General features: G+C 39.8%; 1 protein-coding gene across 5 annotated transcripts in view; it reads right to left on the bottom strand.

Annotated features, from left to right (window-relative positions):
• Positions 1-18,909, bottom strand: part of LRP6 (LDL receptor related protein 6) — a 72,287-nt gene that overhangs the window by 50,090 nt on the left and 3,288 nt on the right. For 4 of the 5 annotated variants that reach the window (XM_070948064.1, XM_070948065.1, XM_070948067.1 and 1 more), the window contains exons 2-3: positions 12,525-12,918; positions 7,958-8,155 (exon numbers count right to left, since the gene is read on the bottom strand). In XM_070948064.1, the coding sequence (XP_070804165.1) occupies positions 7,958-8,155; positions 12,525-12,918 (592 nt within the window). The remainder of the gene's footprint in view (positions 1-7,957; positions 8,156-12,524; positions 12,919-18,909) is intronic. The other variant, XM_070948066.1, reaches the window with a different exon arrangement.

Below are 18,909 nucleotides of genomic sequence, written 5' to 3'. Positions count from 1 at the left end.
CTGGATCCTCATTTTACCGACCTTGGGAGGATGGAGAGCTAAGTCAACCTCAGGACTGAATTCCAGACTGTGGGCAGAGTTAGCCATCAGGGCGCACTTCCCCGTTCAAGAATGGTGCTCGATCTGGGTATATTGCTGGACTTATAGCCCCTGCTTAATGAGCAGGTTGCAACTGTGGCCGGGAAAACCTTTGCAAAACTTTGCCTGGTGTACCAGTTGCGTTCCTTCCTAGATCAGGAGCCGTCAGGCCCTATGTCGCTTCAAGACTTGACTTCTGAAATGTGGTCTCTACGGAGCTTCACTTTAAGACCACTGAGAAACTTCAACTGGTCCAAAATGAAGCGGTGCGGGCAGTAATTGGTGTGCCCTGGTATGCCCATGTACCATCTCTGCTTTGCAATTTGAACTGGTTATTAATATGCTTCTGGATGCAATTCAAGGTGCTATTAATGAGCTATGGAGTTCTAGATTGCCTATGGCCTGGTGACTTGAGGGACCACCTATCTCAGTGATGGCTAACCTTTTCCGGACCAAGTGCCCAAAGCACGTGCCTGAACCCCCAAAATGCAATGCGCGCATGTCCTCTGTGCATGTGCCTCACCCCCCCATGCACACATGGCCCCCCCACACATGAGTGACAGAGACCCGACAACCAGCTGGCTACTGGGAGGCACACGTGCATGCGCAGACCTAAACTGGGGCGATGGCTCACATGCCCCCAGAGAAGGTGCGTGTGCCACCTGCGGCACGTGTGCCATAGGTTCGCCATCACGGACCTATCTCCTGTGGCTTCAGCTAAGCCAGTTTGATCCAACCGAGTTGGGTCACTCTGGATCCCTTCAATAAAGCAAAGTCTCCTATTGGGAGCCCGGAAACACATCTTCTCTGTCATGCTGCCTGCCCTCTGGAATGAGATTCCCCCATCTGGCTACCGCCCTCCTGACATTCTAGAAAGCCTTAAAGACCTGGCTGCTCTCCCAGGCCTTGGGGTTGAATAAATTAAATTAAATAAATCCATGCATTCATGCACACAGCCTGAACTTTTAAGTCATTGTACAATTTTCCACAAAGCCAGGAAATGAAAAGAACCATTAAAAGAGAATACTATTTTGCTGAAACAATTAAATATAAGCAAGTATTTTCAGGGGAGACCTCACAAAATCAGTCACAACTGCCCAACCCAGTTGTATCCTATGCAGAAACTGAGTTATAAGCAAAATACGGTAGCCTGCATTCTGGAATTATAAAGCTTAATAAAAGAGCTGGGATTTATTTGCAAATAATAGTTCAGGAACAAAGAAGTCTTTTCTTCCTTTGTTTCTTGGTCCTCTCAAGTCTCCTCTCCTTCCTCCTCAAGCTGTTCCTTAAAATCCTGCTCACACCGACTGCTTCTGTGACTCCATCTAGCCATCTTGTTCTCTGCGGTCCTCTTCTTTTGCCCTCAATCGTTCCCAGTATTAGGCTCTTCTCCAGGGAGTCCTTCCTTCTCATTAGGTGGCCAAAGTATTTTGAGTTTCATCTTCAGGATCTGGCCTTCTAAAGAGCAGTCAGGGTTGATCTCCTCTAGGACTGACCGGTTGCATCGCCTTGCAGTCCAAGGGACTCGCAGGAGTCTTCTCCAGCACCATCGTTCAAAGGCCTCAATTTATTGATGCTCAGCCTTCCTTATGGTCCAACTTTCACAGCCATACATTGCAACAGGGCAAACCTCTCTTATTATAGCCAAATGAAATAGTTTTAGTCTCCCTGTGCTGTTGACTTCCTGGTCTGGTTTACCTAGAAAGGATCCCTCTGAGGATTGTAGGATTATTAGCTAAACTGGAAACTCACAAACAACATTCTGAAAGGAGACAACACTAATTCATTCATGTTAACTGAACTGCCTAATGCTGGGAACGATTGAGGGCAAAAGAAGAGGACCGCAGAGAACTGATCCTGATCAGAGATCAAGTATCCTTTGGAAACAGAGTACCCTTTCAATCTCTTTTGGATGTGGTGGTGGTAGTACCTTGGAAAACACAAGTTTGTTTGCTTGTATTTCATGTCTCTAATCAACGTACAAAAATGTATAAAATTAACATTAAAATATAAAAATTAATTTAAGACCAACATTTTAAAATTATAAGGTTCACAGGCTGGAGTAGGTTTTGGATTCAGCTTTTTTTTTTTTAATTTGATTTATATGCCGCCCTTCTCCAGAGACTCAGGGCGGCTTACAATGCGTTAAGCAATAGCCTTCATACTTTTGTATATTTATACAAAGTCAGCTTATTGCCCCCACAAACTGGGTCCTCATTTAACCTACCTTAGAAAGGATGGAAGGCTGAGTCAACCTTGAGCCTGGTAAGATTCGAACCTGCAGAAATTGCAGGCAGCTGTGTTAATAACAGGGTGCATTAAACCACTGTACTACCAAGGCAGCTTTGCACCTGAAGTATCAGGTGGTGGCTCAGATTAAGCTAGTGCAACAATTCTTTCTGTTCCTAATGAGGTCCAACTTGTCCACCAACCTGGCCACAGAGGTATGACTCAATTAAATCCAAATTAACATGCTGTATATGAGGCAACCGCTCTGAAAAACAATCTTCGGAAAGCGCAGCTGACTTAGAATGCAAGACCGAGGAAGCTGAAATTGCACCCAGACAGAATCATATTACAAGGATGACATTGGTTAACAGGTTCTTTGTGGACATTATTCCAAGTTTGGTGAAACTTCAGAGCTTAAACGGTTTGTGTCTGGGACAGTTAGGAACCACGTCATCTTGTGTCAACATGATTTTGTCTTAAAACGATGAAGAGGTCCTTTCCTTTGTCCCTAACATAGAGGGCACCGTTGCTGAATACAAAATAATCAGAGTCAAATGAAGGGGGAAATATCTATACATAAAATGACAGTGAGAAAAATCAGGATGAACAACAAGGATGGTAGAACTTTTGCTACAGCCTATTTCTATCTGTTGAGACAAAAGCCATCACCAGATTCATAAAAGTTGCATAAGGCTTGGCATGATTAACTCCTTCTTGGCAAGATAACCCAGGAGTCGCGTTACTGCATTTTTAATTTTTCCTACAGCGACCTTATTTTGAGACTATACTGAAATATATTTCTTCCATGCATCTTGATTTGCTCAGATATGCAACTTGGAATAGATGATTGGATCCGGGTCACTACTACTTTGAGAGATAGTGTCTTAAACAGATTTTTCCATTAGTCAGGAAAGTTTAAACTACTGTTTTGCTCCACTAATGAGAAAAAGGACTATTTCTGGAGACAGTATTTCCTGTCTGGGTGTTTTACTGTCTGAAAGGCTTGTAATAAAGCCCTTAATTTCATATATTAACCAGGCAAAAATCCAATATTTCAAAGAGATTTGGACTGGGATCTAAGAAATAATTCCAGAGTATCTTACTGAAGTGCATAAGCCACTCTTTAACAGGTATCTGTCTACTGATCAAGGGCTTAGCTAAAAAAAAACAAAAAACAGATGAAATAAGATTCTAAAATCAAAATTCTTCCTTTTCCTTCGACTTAACTGAATTTACTCCATTGTTTTTCAGCATTCTCCCATTAACTCCCAGGAACTTCTTTGTATTAAATGTGTAACTATCCATTTATAGAATGAATCATCCTGGTTCTTCATAACCCTGGCAATTACAATCATTAATTATAACTAACATGTACGTTTGATAAGGCTATTAATTCAAGCAAAGCACGGATTGAATTAGAATATTTCGTTCAGACTAATCTTGAGATGTTCAGCGTTTCACTATTTTGTAGCGAGGTAATAAAATGTGAGAATCCAACTAGATAAACCAGCCTTAGAATCGGCAATGATGATACTGAAATGGCAGACAATATCTGCCCGTTAGGCTCAACCATCCACAGTGAAGGAACAAGCAGACAAGAAATATGCTGGAGACCAGCACTCCGTAGAGCAGCCATGAAAGCTTCGGAAAAAAATATTCAATTGCTGAGATGTGTACAGGTAGACCTCAACTTACAACAGTTTATTTAGTGACCGTTCAAAGTTACAACAGCACTGAAAAAAATGACTTACGACCATTTTTCACATTTACAACCTTTGTGGTATCCCCATGGTCATGTGATCAAAATTCAGATGCTTGGCATTTGGTTCATACTTATGACCGTTGTTGCTGTGTCCCAAGATCATGTGATCCCCTTTGGCTACCTTCTTGACAAGCAAAATCAATGGGGAAGTCAGATTCACTTAACAACCATATCACTAAATTATTAGCGGCAATGATTCACTTAACAACTGTGCCAAGAAAGGTCGTGAAATGGGGCACAACCCACTTAACCAATGTCTTACTTAGCAACAGAACGTTTGGGCTCAGTTGTGGTCGTAAATCGAGGACTACCTTGTATCTACCTACAAAAATCAGAACAATGCAAGCATGATATTCTCTCTCACAATCCACGGGAGTGAACATTGGACTTTAAAGAAGCAGAAGAGGAAGACTCTGGACTTTGGTGTTGGAAGACAATCCCAAGAATATCGTGGACAGCCAAGGAAACAAATGTATGCTAGAACAAATCAGCCCAGAGTTCTCACGTGAGGCATAAATGATAGGTTCAAATTACCCTATTGTGGACACTTTCTGTTCTCTGGAAAAGGCTTCAAAGCTGGGAAAAGTGGAACGAATGAGAAGAAGAGGACAACCAGCACGAAGATGGGTGGAATTCAGTTACAGTTCAGTTCAGTTCAGTGGATGCGGTTGGAAAAGTTGAAGGACCACTTAGGTAACCACGGATAAAATCTACATGGTAGCTAAGCATTGACAATGACTTCATGGCACATAATCGACCATTACTTAATATATAGGAGCACTTAATATAAGAGCAAACAATGTGAACATATTACTATGGTAGATTGAAATGGATTAACATGCTTCTGGAATTCACCACCACTGTACAGAATAAAAAACCACAAAAACAAATAGGGCCCTAGCCATCACATCAGCATTTTGGAACAGAACATGCATGATAATACTCCTGATGTGTGTGTACCTGGATGTCTTTGGGCAATACCATCTTGTCACAACTTCACACAATTCCTCTAGTCTGGAGTAAGAACAGAAGCAGCTGCATTCTGCGGAGGCAAACTTTGCCACCACGAACCTCAGACTTTCAAAGTCAGAATCCCAATGCAAGCATGAAAAATATAGTTTCCAATTCCTCAACTGGGACTTACCCTTGCAGACTTCTGGTTCCTCTGGTCTAATTTTCAGACTATCTAGATAAGAAGCCACCCTCCATAATCATATACAATAATTTGCCACCAGATCAGATTGTCTTGACCAAGAATTTTTGGGTTTGGATGCTGCAAGACAACTATTATAGAAGTCGTATTTCAACTTTTCAACTAATAACGATATAAATATCCTGGCACTGGGCTGCAATTTGGACTGTGACAAAGTGTGGATGCATCTTGTCTGTTATTACAATTTCCATCCAAATTATATATTTTCATTTTATATGCCAGTCAATAATTACTATGGAAGCAAAAAGTAATAAGTAGCAGAATTCATAAGAGTGACATGTAAATACTTTTTTTTCTTGTTCTTTCCATTTCAAATGAGTAATTTTTGAAACAAAAACCCACTATTTTAATTTTCATTCATCTTTGATCACACCTTTTTAATTAAGCAACTTGGGTATAACTGCTGAATGACCAGACATTCATTTGCCATCCTTTTCCGATCTGTCTTATTGAGAAAATCATTGGCCAATAACGTCAAAATGGGGAGGGGGGAGAGTTGAGATAAATGATAGGAGGCACAATCATCAGCCAAAAACGATTCACACAGTTGCAAACATTCACAAAAGTCTTCATGTAGATACTTCAATAAATACTTCTCTCTTAATATAACTGCATTCAAAGATAATTCTTTACATTCAGTCTTTACATTAAGTACAGTCTTTCACATTTAGACTGTAACATGTTTTTAATACAATTAGGTCCTAAAAAGGACTGAAAACTATGTAAGTGAGATTTAGTTGTAAAGGAAAAGAGCACTTTTCCTGGCACTGAATTTAAACACTGAAGCCATTAGAACACCATTACAAAAACACCCTGGGCCCAGAGTGACTCAAAGAATTTTTTAAAAAAATGTTATTCTGAAAAACCAGGCCACATTCATCCAGTGGTTCTTTGGAGCTCGCTTAAAAAAAATCAACAAAGATAAATAACCACAGTGAATCCAGTAAGTATATTTGGATGACTCCACTGACAATTAAAAAAAAAAAGATCAGCAACACAAACCATTTGAACAAAAACCACAGATAAGCCAAAGACAGTGATTTCATAATTATGAGAAAAAACTTCCCCTGCTGCAATTTGTAATGGTGTATAGTTTTATTGTGTGTTCTACATGTGGTCAGATTCAATTAGAAGACCATATTGTGAGTAATCCTTACTCAGGGAAGGGACAATACAGGTAGTCCTCAAGTTACAGCCACAAATGAGCGTAAAATTTATGTTGTTAAGTGAGAAATTTGTTAAGTGAGTTTGGCCCCCTTTTACCACTTTTTTTGCCACATTTGTTAAGTGAATCACTGCAGTTGTTAAATTAGTAATAGGGTTGTTAAATGAATCTGGCTTCCCCATTGACTTTGCTTGTCAGAAGGTCACAAAAGGGGATCACATCACCCTGGGACACTGCAACCGTCATAAATATGAGTCAGCTGTCAAGCATCTAAACGTAAATCACGTGACCATGGGGATGCTACAATGGCCATAAGTGTGAAAAATGGTCATAAATAACACTTTTTTCAATAACATTGTAACTTCGAACGGTCATTAAACAAACTGTTGTAAATCAAGGACCACCTGTATTGGTAGGGACCATTTATTAAGCCAAACACTTCTTTTTCCTTTCTGCTATAGATTCAGACTACTAATGACTGAAAATTATACCACTGAAAGATATGCCATATTTGTAAATGTTTCTATATTTCAGTGCAATTTAAACAAATGACTTCATAAATATTTTAAATAGTTTTGAATAGCTGCATAATTTTCCCCACCCACTTAATATTCACTATCACAATTTACCCCCAGTTGAAAGAATTCCACACAGCATGCAAAATAAACAAAAACAAAAATTAAAATTAAAAGTAAGCATTAATTAGTGTTTCATTTTTTTTAAATGCCAGATTTTCTTGTTAAAAGCCATTCTCATTTGATTTTACTTGAATCAAACAAATTAAGAAATTTCCTTCAGAAATTCTTAGAAAATTAACTGTCTTTACCTTTCTTCTGTAGAAAAAAACAAAGTATCATTCTAAATCAAGATATCTGAAATTTAACAAAATAAAACAAAAGCAGAGAAATCATGGGCAACGTTTGGCTTGTATTACAGTCAGTTCTCGTTTAACAACCTGTTGCTTAGCAACTATTCAAACTTACCATGGAGCCCCAAAAAGGTATTTAGAACCTGATTCTGGAGTTCCAATGGCCACAACCTAAGACTACGTTTTGGATGCTTGGCAACCAGCTTGCATTTATGGTCTTTTGCAGTGTTTCTGTAGCCAGGTGAACATGATTTTTGGAGGGTTTTTTTACCAGTTTCTGGTGTTTACACTTCAGAGATCTGGCAAAAAAAAAGCCCATTGGGTATAATGCATTCACTTAATAACCACCGCAAAAAAGTTCATCAAATTTGTCACAGACACATGACCTGATTAATGACAACCATGACTTAAGACAGGAGTGGGCCACTGCGGCCTCCAACCTGTGGACTTCAACTCCCAGAAGCTGGCTCAGGAATTCTGGGAGTTGAAGTCCACAGGCAGTAAAGAAGTTATGGTTGCCCATCCCGGTTTAAGACTATAATTCAAGGCTCAATTACAATATTGTAAATTGAGGGCTAACTTTTCCATTTGTCTAAGATTAAAAACACAGGTTTCCTTTAAAATTGCCATCTGAATTCATACCTATGTGTCCCGTCCAGATTTGATCTGTGAATGAAGTTCAGTTTGGCATCTGCCCAATACAGCTTCTGTTCTTCATAATCCAAGGTTAATCCATTTGGCCAATAAATATCTGCATTGATGATAACTGAACGGCTTGAACCATCCATGCCAGCCCGTTCTATCTTTGGCATTTCTCCCCAGTCCGTCCAATACATGAACCTGAGATTTAAAAAAAATAATAATATGAGAAACAATTACATCCACATTTTCCCCCCAGATACACTGTAAGCATCTTCCAAACGGAAGCAAAATATCAATGAACTACATTGCTTGTTACCTCTGTTCTTGATCCGAGTTGGATAATGGGGTTAGTTTGTGAGGTAGGCATACCCTGGTTCAGATAGTCCTCGACTTACAACCATTCATTTGGTGACCACTCAAAGTTACAACAGCACTGGAAAAAGTGATTTATGACCCATCCTCACATTTATGACCCATTGCTGCATCTCCATGGTTGCATGATCAAAATTTGGATACTTGGCAAATGGCATGTATTTATGACAGTTGCAGCACCCCAGGTCATCTGATCACCATTTGCAAACCTTCCCAACTGGTTCCCAACAAGCAAAATCAATGGGAGACGCTAGACTTGCTTAACGATCGCATGATTCGCTTAAAAACAGCAGTGATTTTCTTAACAACCATGACAAAAGGTCGTAAAACTGAGTGTAGCTAACTTAACCACCAACTCGCTTGGCAATGGAAATTCTGATCCCAATGATGTCCATAAAACAAGGATTCCCTGTAAATTTCTGGCATCATTTGGGATTATATCTCTCTTGGGTAGAACTGTTTTTTGTTTTTGTTTGAATTATCTCTGATATCCTCAGAAAAACAGGGATGGGGGAAGTTACCCTTCCATTTCTGAGAAGAAAGCAAACCCCCCCCCCCAAAAAAAAACCCATACCCAGGAAGGCAGAAGGACCAGCATCCAATCATGGTCATGCTGAGCACATTGTAAGCCGCCCTGAGTCTTCGGAGAAGGGCGGCATATAAATCAAATTTAAAAAAAAAAAAAAAAAGAAGCAATGCTTGAAAAAAGGAGCTCCAAATCTAGCACTAATTCTAGACCTGGTTCTGCAAAAGACTAGAATCATCTTTCATGTAAAAAAAGCACTTTGCAAACAGTAAGTAATAGCAGAAACTGTGAGAGGAATCTTGGAGTCTTAGTGGACAACCAAATAAATTAAATATGAGCCAAGTGTGCAGTGGCAGCCAAAAAAGCCAATGCAATCCTAAATTACATTAACAGGATACAATCAGTGGTGAAATCCAGCAGTTCGCTGCGCGCGCGCATGCGCACTGCGTGCCAAACGCACACTGCGTGGAAAAAGGAGGCTTAAGAAGATAAGTAGAACAGTGAGGGGGGGGGGGGAAACAGCTGTGCCACGCGATTTAGATTCGCTAAAAAGCAGGATTTCCTGCTTTCGGATAGTCGGAAATACCGGTTCAGACAATCGGTAACATTTTTTTACTACTGGTTCACCTGAACCAGTAGCTTTTATTACTACCGAATCAGTAGCATTTTACCCCTGGATACAATCAAGATCAAGTGAGATACTAATACCACTCTATAAAGCCTTAGTAAGACAACTCCTAGAATACTGTACCCAGTTTTGGTCAACACTCTATAAAAAAGATGTTGAGACTCTAGAAAAAGTGCAGAGAAGAGCAACGAAGATGATTAGGGGACTGGAGGCTAAAACATATGAAGAACAGTTGCAGGAACTGGACATGGCTAGTCTAGTGAAAAGAAGGACCAGGGGAGACATGATAGCAGTCTTCCAATATTTGAGGGGCTGCCACAGAGGGGAAGGGGGTCAAGCTATTTTCCAAAATACCTGAAGGCCAGACAAAGAATAATGGATGGAAACTGAACAAGGAGAGATTCAACCTGGAAATAAGGACAAATTTTCTGACAGTGAGAGCAATCAACCAATGGAACAGCTGGCCTTCAGAAGTTGTGGGAGCTTCATCACTGGAGAATTTCAAGAAGAGTTAGGCATTTCTTCAGGAAATAATTGAGTTTGCACATATTGTTAAATTTCTGAGAATGATCATTTGGATTCTAATTCAGAAGCAAAGGTGACTTACAACATAGCAATGAACTGCCCGCATCAACCCCTGAAAACCTGAAATGAAATTCAGAGAGTTTCATTTGAAACTCATCTCAAATGAATTCAGAGAAATTCAATCAGAGTTTTTCTCATTGTTCTTTGTGTTTACACTCAGAGTAACATATGCCTATGGAATCTGCTCTCAAACAAAAGGTTTAGGTAATAATTCTGACATATGTAGTTAGCATATTATATTATCATGATTCAACATTCAAACTCACACAATTTATTTTTTTTTTAAATCCACAAAATACATTTGAATTTAATCAGTTTGACATTTCACCTGCCAAGATTTTTCAGTGTCAAAGTGACGACAAGGTGAAGATACACAGAGAAGAAATTGAGGAAAGCTACTAATGAGCTGTTGGCAAATGACCATTTTCAAGGAAGATTTTAAATCCTATAGCTCACACTAGGTTTTATGATTAAAACCATGAGAACAGTCAACCTTGCCATGAAGCAAAACAATGTATTTGCAATCAAAAATGTTCATCTCTTCTCAAAAAAAGGAGGCACCTCTTCACATAGTATATCTGGTATGTTTTTTAAAAAGATGAAGAGGACTTTTACAGAACACTTGTGTTTTGATCATTCTGGCAAAGAAATCCACACTCTGCACAAGGACATTTGACATCTGGGATAGATTAAAGAGAATAGTCAATAGCTCACACACGTTGGTTGACTTTCAAGGTCATTCCACATACAAGGATAAACAAAAACTTATAACATACCTGTGAACCACTTCATGGCCATTTTAAGAGCTCCCTCCCCCAAGTGGGAGAAGCCCAAAAGTTCTGCCTGTTTTAGAGGGGCTACTATAGGTTCATTAAACCTTTCAGAGGCCAATTTCCCTGTACCAAAGGTTTCAAGGAGCATTTTAGGGGCCTTACTTCTTTGAAAGGCTTATGGTAGTACCTTCTCCATTGATAACAAGGCAGTTGATAACAACCACTGCCGTTGGTGGCCAAAACAAGTTTTGTGAAAACGTGAGCATTTACTGTACTTATTCTTACTTAGCATTCCTAAAAGAGAGGGATAGGCACGGTCTGAAACAAAAATGGAAATTCCAGAGTGGCTCAAAACATTCCATCCTCCTCCAAGCAAGAGGGTTTTGCACACCCTACTCCTGTTATTTTTTTCCTACTGATAATATTTATACTGACTTGGATCCTTCCAGGATTGCCGACAGAGCAATCAAAAAAGTCAAGATGGCAATTGCAAGGGGGCCATGCACATGAACAGTTCTGTTTGCTCATGTGCATGGTCCCCTCATCCTTTAGTTTATCTAATTTTTGCTTACCATGCTGCATATATATGCATGTATATGTGTGTGTGTGTGTATACATATACATATATACATATACATATATTTGTTTTTTTCTCTTATCGTAGGCCCTTTATGTGTATTTCTCCTCAGCCGGGTATTTTCCTACGTAAACCAAGATTTTCAAAATGCAGCCATAGCTCAGTGAAATCACATCCACTAGTTCTAGGCTTTTTCAGATAGCAAGCAAGCAGTTTGCTGCCTTATGGGAGACTAATATAGATCTATTTCTGACTAATTAGTCTTCATCAGTTAGCCATACCCTCATCACGTTTCCTCCCTGTAGAGGTCAAGTATTTGTTTTCTATTCTTTATCGTATATAAATATATATATATACACATATAAAATAAATTATTTATATAGTTAGTTATACGTGGTGACTCAGTGGCTAAGGACGCTGAGCTTGTCAATTGAAAGGTTGGCAGTTCAGCGGTTCGAATCCCTAGTACCACGTAATGGGGTGAGCTCCCGTGACTTGTCCCAGCTTCTGCCAACCTAGCAGTTCGAAAGCATGTAAAAAATGCAAGTAGAAAAATAGGGATCACCTTTGGTGGGAAGGTAACAGTGTTCCGTGCGCCTTTGGCATTTAGTCATGCCAGCCACATGACCATGGAGGCGTCTTTGGACAGTGCTGGCTCTTCGGCTTTGAAACGGAGATCAGCACCGCCCCCTAGAGTCGGGAACGACTAGCACATATGTGTGAGGGGAACCTTTACCTATGCTGCAGTTATTGTGATTCATGAATCTATACATAAAAATGCTAATGCAATTGAGCTTGAATCATTTAACTTCTTATTCTTAGATGCTGGAAAATTAAGAACTTTTCTTAAAGCATACTTCATAAAAATACAGTTCCCTCCTCAAGTCAGGCTTGTCTGAATCTAGTATGTTCCTTCAACTTCCCAGCCTAGCCTACAACCCTCATGGTACACAAGCAGGGTTTCCTGGGAAGACAGCCTGTATTATGGCTTAATTAAAGTTTTGAAACAATGACACAGCAGAGCATCAGTTTGGACATGCCCTTTGCTCAGGAGTCTCTACTGAGCTGGGAAAAATTGCTCTGACCACATAAAGAAATGGACCTACCCTCGTACAGGATCTAATGCAATCGCTCTGGGTTGATCCAGTTCTTGCCAGAATAAAACCTTTCGCAAAGATCCATCCAAATTGGAAACTTCGATCCGGTTCGTTTCAGAATCCGTCCAGTACAGTTTTTCACCCAGCCAATCACAAGCTAGCCCATCAGGTGACAAGAGCCCAGAAATGACAATGTTTTGCACACTTCCGGATTGGTTGAATTTTGTGCATTTAATGGCTTCTTCGCTGACGTCGCTCCAATATATTAAACCGTGGATGAAGACAAAGTCCAGCGCAGCAGCATCTTCCAAGCCACCCACCACAATCGTAGCATTCTCAGTCACGTCCGCAGCATCCACCAGCCGAAGATCACGCCGATTTGCATAAAGCAACAGTGGAGATGCTTTGGAGAAAGAGAAACACGTTATGTAATCAAGCATGGTTCAAAGTTTCCAGTCATTTAAAATACCTCTATCATCAGTAAGTTTAACTTCTGATATTAATTTTTCCAGGTGAACATTCATCTAAAAACACCGTAACTCAAACGTTTCACTCTTGCACTACAAAAAGTCTGCAAATAACCCCCCAAATATCTTGACTGTACACCGCCTTGAGTCCTACGGGAGAAAGGCGGTATAGAAATATAATAAATAAATAAATAAATAAATAAATAAATAAATAAATAAATAAATAAATAAGATTTGACTTAATGACCACAGTATCAAGGACGACCACAGTGTCAAGGTGTAATTCATTTAACAATGTTCCAGCACCACTTGTAACATAATATGTCTCACTCAAGAAGTACATAGTGTTAACAATCTTTTTAAAAGGTCTTAAAACAGGATGAGACAAATTTAGAGGGAAACATCTCTCAAAAAAGAGTAACTCCATGGAGACTTTCTGCTCATTATTGTTCAGGTGAGAAAACTTCAGAATAGTTCCAGTAAATCTGAATTCGCACAACGTATTAAGATATGGGCTATTTTCAGCAAGTGGTTTATTTACTTACAGCCTAGAGCAGGGGTGAAATTCACTTACCTTTGCTACCGGTTCACAAATGTGAGTGCGCACGCCTCCTCCACGCATGCGCAGAGCCTTCTGCGCATACGCAGAGGGTCAAAAATGGGACATGATGATGTCTGGGCGGATGGAGCCCTCCACCGTCAGCGCTACCAGTTTGCCCAAGCCGGATAGAACCGGCTGAATTTCACCACTGGCCTAGAGTAATAAGTAAGTCCAGAAATTTTAGGGTACACGCCTGGGTGAATGCCATAATGTCATATGCGAACCGGGACTTGTTCAAAATTCCATGGATTAAAAAAAAAAGTGATGTGTGAATCTAATTTTAACCATCAGCCAATTATGGTTTTACACTTTGGTTCATTCAGCAATTCCTTCTGCGCATCACACTAGGCCAAAAGCAAGAAGATTCTGTTGTGGGTTAGTCTACAATAATCTGAATACCACATCAATTCTCCTCAGCGTGTCAACTCTTCTTTAATTACATTAAATGCATCATCCACGATATCTCACAAATGCTTCCTATGTCTCTTATCTGTGGCCCAAATGACGATCTTTTTTTGCATGACTTTTGCATTACTTAACCACCTGGATATGAGTCACCTGGATATGAGTGTTTCCTTGAGCCACTGGGAGTAATATTCATAGTATATTAAGCTTACATGCCATTCAAATCATCAACTCCAAGCAACTTACTGCCATGCAAAAGGAAGATTAAAATAACCAACAATAATGAACTATTCCTATGCTGAGGAATCATAACCTCATATACATTGTTTATATTCTTAAACAAGAGGACTATCTCTAAGATCATCACCAAGGCCTATAAAAACAGCTGGGATTGATGCTCTGGGGATTGCTGCTCTAACAATCAAGAAAGCCCATCTCCCAGAATCCGGTAGATTATATATTTTAAGAGAGAATCCTGAACAATCTTGCTCTTCTTAGTCTAAGCGGGTGGGTGGAGAGCCACTGGGAGCCTCATAGATATCCAGGTCTACCTATGTAAAATAGACAAGCAGAAGACTAGAGAAGAATACCATGAATACCAACTAGAAGTCAGAAGACCCCAAAAAAACTCCTTCATTTCACAATATATGGACAGACTCAGCCATTATTTCAACTGGAAAACTGTCAGCACCCTAGACTAGAGCAAAGCTAAATCAATAAAAGAACAGATAAGGAATTCCTGGAAGCTTGGCATTCAGACAAATCAACCATCAATATAGATAAACTATACAACTACAAGTCAAAAGAGTCAATTAAAAAACCTTGGAAGGGAACAAAAAGACTCAAAGCATGCCTTCCAGCTACCAATACCCAGATAAGCAGCGATCAACACCAAACAATCAGGCAGATAATAACACTCTAATCAAGGAAACACCAGGAGATAACTATGCCTCCACCAAGGTATGGGAGGACAAATGACTAATTTGCCCTATTTCAAGTTCTGTTTATATCACTCTCCAAAGGAAAACTGGAAAATTCAGATTTATTTATGTATTATTCTAGCTGCAGGTTGCTCTTATTTTCTCCTTCTGTATGTAATTTATTCAGTCAAGTCTGCAAATTGAAGTCTACTCCAAAAGTGATCAAAATAAAAAACAGGCTCTTGTCCCAAACGGATTATATCTAAATTTCAAATATGAAGAGATCAACAAAAATGGTACGCGATACCACAATGAAAACAAGAGGTGTCTGAGGAAATTCAATTTTAGACATTTACTCTTAGTTTCATAAGTAGGTACAACCCTTGACTTATGGAAGAGATAACATTTGGAGGAATGGAAACGTGTAACTTGTTTTAATAAACACATAAAAAAATCAAGGTTCTGATCTTATTAGATGTGAGCTATTAGGAAGAAATACTTGAGTATCTCAGGATGTTTTCTTTAAAAGTTCTCCATAAAATGTAGGACAATTGAATTAAAACACTACACTAAACCATGATTTTGATAACCATGATTGGATGTACAAACAAAATTTGCTGGATTTACATAACCCAACAAATCATAACTCATTTTTTAAACAACAATAGCTGGAGTAATTTATGACTACAGCTATGGCCAGTTGCAGTGTCCCATGGTCACGTGACTATAATTTGTGACTTTTCTGCTGGTTTATAGTATTTTTTGCCAGTTTCCATGATTCCATGATTCATTTAACAACCACCATGAAAAATGCTGGCTGGAGAATTTTAGGAGTTGAAGTCCATACAATTTCAAGCAACCAAGGTTGCTCTACTTCATTTACATATTACCCAGCAAGTACAAAATTTGCCTGCTCCCATATAAATAACCCCATTAAGTGCTAGTATTTATGCAAAGCAACTTTTCTTGAGAACTCAGAAAGGCTAACCGCATTTTTCCCAAACAAAGCCCATGTCATCAGATGCCTCAACAATAGAGTTCTTAAGTCTCTCAGCCAATTTACAACACCCAAACAAATGAAGTCTTCCAAAGTTTACAAGAAATACTAAAGAATGAAGCTTTGAATAAGACACCCTGAAATCTGATGTACTTACTTTCAAATAAGCACATTAGATTTACTTTTGCTGGAACTGGGTCTGTCCAGTTTAATGAAAAGAAGGATTAGGGGTGACATGATAGCAGTCTCCCAATATCTCAAGGGTTGCCACAAAGAGGAGTGAGACAAGCTACTTTCCAAAGCATCTTTGGAGGGCAGGACAAGAAGCAATGGGTGGAAGCTAATCAAGGAGAGAAGCAACCTATTGTTTGGAAGAATGGTATAAGGAAGTATGTGATATTGCCATAAATGATAAACTGACTTGTAATATTAAAGTAAGGAGGGGCATAATGAAAGTAAACGAATTCAATGGAATCTGGAAACAGTTCCTAATATACGTGTTTTCTGGAGGAAGGGGGATACCACCACCAGAAGAAGCTTTAAGATTTTGGAAGCAGGAATGATCCCGAGGGGTGGGGGAGCACTCGATTGTTTGTATTGTGTATATTGTTATATATTATATATTATGATTTATGTATGTTAATAAAATTTAAAAAAATAATTAAAAAAAAAGAGAAGCAACCTAGAAAAAAGGAGAAATTTCCTGACAGCGAGAACAATTAATCAGTGGAACAACTTGCCTCCAGAAATTGTGAATGCTCCAACACTGGAAGTTTTTAAGAAGAGATTGCTCAACCATTTGTCTGAAATGGTACAGGGTTTCCCGCTGGAGCAGGGAGTTGGACTAGAAGACCTCTAAAGTCCCTTCCAACTATTATTCTGTTAAGTAAATCCCTCCAGATATGGAACTGAGTGAACATAATGCTTAATCAGGAACCCTCTCCTAGCCAAGGCTGAACATACCCCATACAGATGGCACACTAATAGCTGGTTCACATTTAGCCAGTGGAAAACTGAAACCAGGTCTCTCCAGTCTAACAAAAAGATTGTACTGTAGCCCCTCTGCTATACCGTTGTTTGTGAATTAATACACCAACCACCAACCAGGCAATAAAAATAACTCCTGTGCAGCATTTCAAACTGAAAGGGAAAAAAGGTCCTTCAGAGCATGTGTGAACGCATGCAGAGCACCCAACTTTTTCCCATGCTTTTTCAAGAAGCAACACAGCAGTCTTTTCCATTTAACTCCAGACCAGTGAAAAAGCCAAATATGTGTGCAACTTATCATACACACACAGCTGGCAACAAATTGCATGGAGAAGGATGACACTTCATGTGTATCCTATTGGGGGGAGGGGGTAATGGCTCTCCATCCTTCAGAACCAAATATATATTGTATTTATTTGACTTTTATGCCAATGGTCTGAACCACATCAGAGGAGCCGCCTGTTAGAGAAGAAAACATTTTCATTGATCTACGGGGCCAAGCTTTGTCATTATTCTTTCAAAGAATGGAACATTTCACAATCACAACCCAACTTCTCTTCTTCCTTAGCCCACAGCCAGTTCCAACCTAAGACAACAAAACACAACTCTGCAGGCACAGAGCTAAACAGCAAACACATGATTCCCCCCCCCCAGGTTTGATATCCTCATGACCTTATCTTCATCTCAAGTCCGACCAACAGCTGAGGCAGCTTAAAGTCACCATTGGGTGTCCCAAACAATGTTTTCTCTGTGGACAAAGTTATTTTTATTTTGCTATGGACATGACCTAACATGCTTCATCAGTGATAATACAGTCAGGGATGAGGTCTCTTGCCCAATTTAAGCTCTGGGCACACAGCTTAAATTGGGCATTGTCTGTGTAAAGTCTGACTGATGCTTATAGGACCTCCATGGGTTCCTTGTGAACATAAATTGAACATTCCTTTGAAAGAGGCTAAACCTATATGTAAAAGAAATGGGTCTTGAGAGAGTGTTAATTTTGTGTTGCATGGAAAGTTGATTTAAACCGTCCAAATTATGGTTCTGCCAGCTGTCCATGGGTGGTCCTGTCACCATCATACACATACAGGGTATCCACGGCTTCTACCAAAAAGAATGCAAGAGATGGTGGGAAAGTAACACCAAGAAAGTTAGACCTAATGACAACAAATGGGAGAAGGTTTAGCATAGGTTTAACACTCTTTTAGAAAAGCACTAGAGCCCTGCTGAGAAATAGCTTGGCTGCGAGGTCACAGGTATGCAGCATTTCCGAGCCGAGAGTTGTTAGGTGGGATGCTTGATGCGGGAAACATGCAATAAGAGGAAAGATGATGCCTAAGAAAACTATTTTCTTGATCTTGTTCTGCATTAAAACAGGAAGGTCAGCACCCTTTTTTTTGGTTTCGTCACTAAGATATAATAGGCTTTAGCACTTTCCTGTCAGTTCATGGATATTTTAATGTGGCCATTTGGTTGTACCTTAAATCAGGGGTCCTCAACCCACAATCCATGAACTGGCACCGGGCTGCAGCATGCCAGAAACCAGGATGCGCAAACAAGCGAAGCCTCATCCACAGAATGCAAGCAGCACATGAAACCATGCCCCCTCTGGTCTGTGGAAAAACATCTTCCCCTGGTGCTCTGGTCCTTCTGCACCTCAAACAAATTTCTTCTGTGCAACTTCACTAGAATAATTTTTTGCTATGTTTTGGTCCCATTCATTTCAGGGGGTGGAGTGTTACGTCTGAATCCAGCAGATCCGAGGAAATGTTTCACATGTCTTGGATGTGCTGCAGTGGTGGGTTTCTAAGACTTTGCCCTGGTTCCTGCGAACTGGTAGTAGCAGCAGCGGGAGACTCCGCCCACCCGCCCGGACATCATCACAGATGGTCTGGGCATGCGCAGAAGCGCATGTAGCGAAGGTAAGTGGAATCCACCACTGATGTGCTGGCATTTTTGAAAACACAGGGAGAGGGTCCAAATGATATGTTACTCTACCACCTGAACTTTTTCATTC

Source organism: Pituophis catenifer, unplaced genomic scaffold, assembly GCF_029215685.1.
Source record: "Pituophis catenifer annectens isolate HBS135680 unplaced genomic scaffold, rPitCat1.0.hap2 SCAF_7, whole genome shotgun sequence".
NCBI classification, from domain to species: Eukaryota; Metazoa; Chordata; class Lepidosauria; order Squamata; family Colubridae; genus Pituophis; species Pituophis catenifer.
Note: the sequence above shows the minus strand (reverse complement) of the source record. Positions and strands in the feature narration are given on the sequence as shown.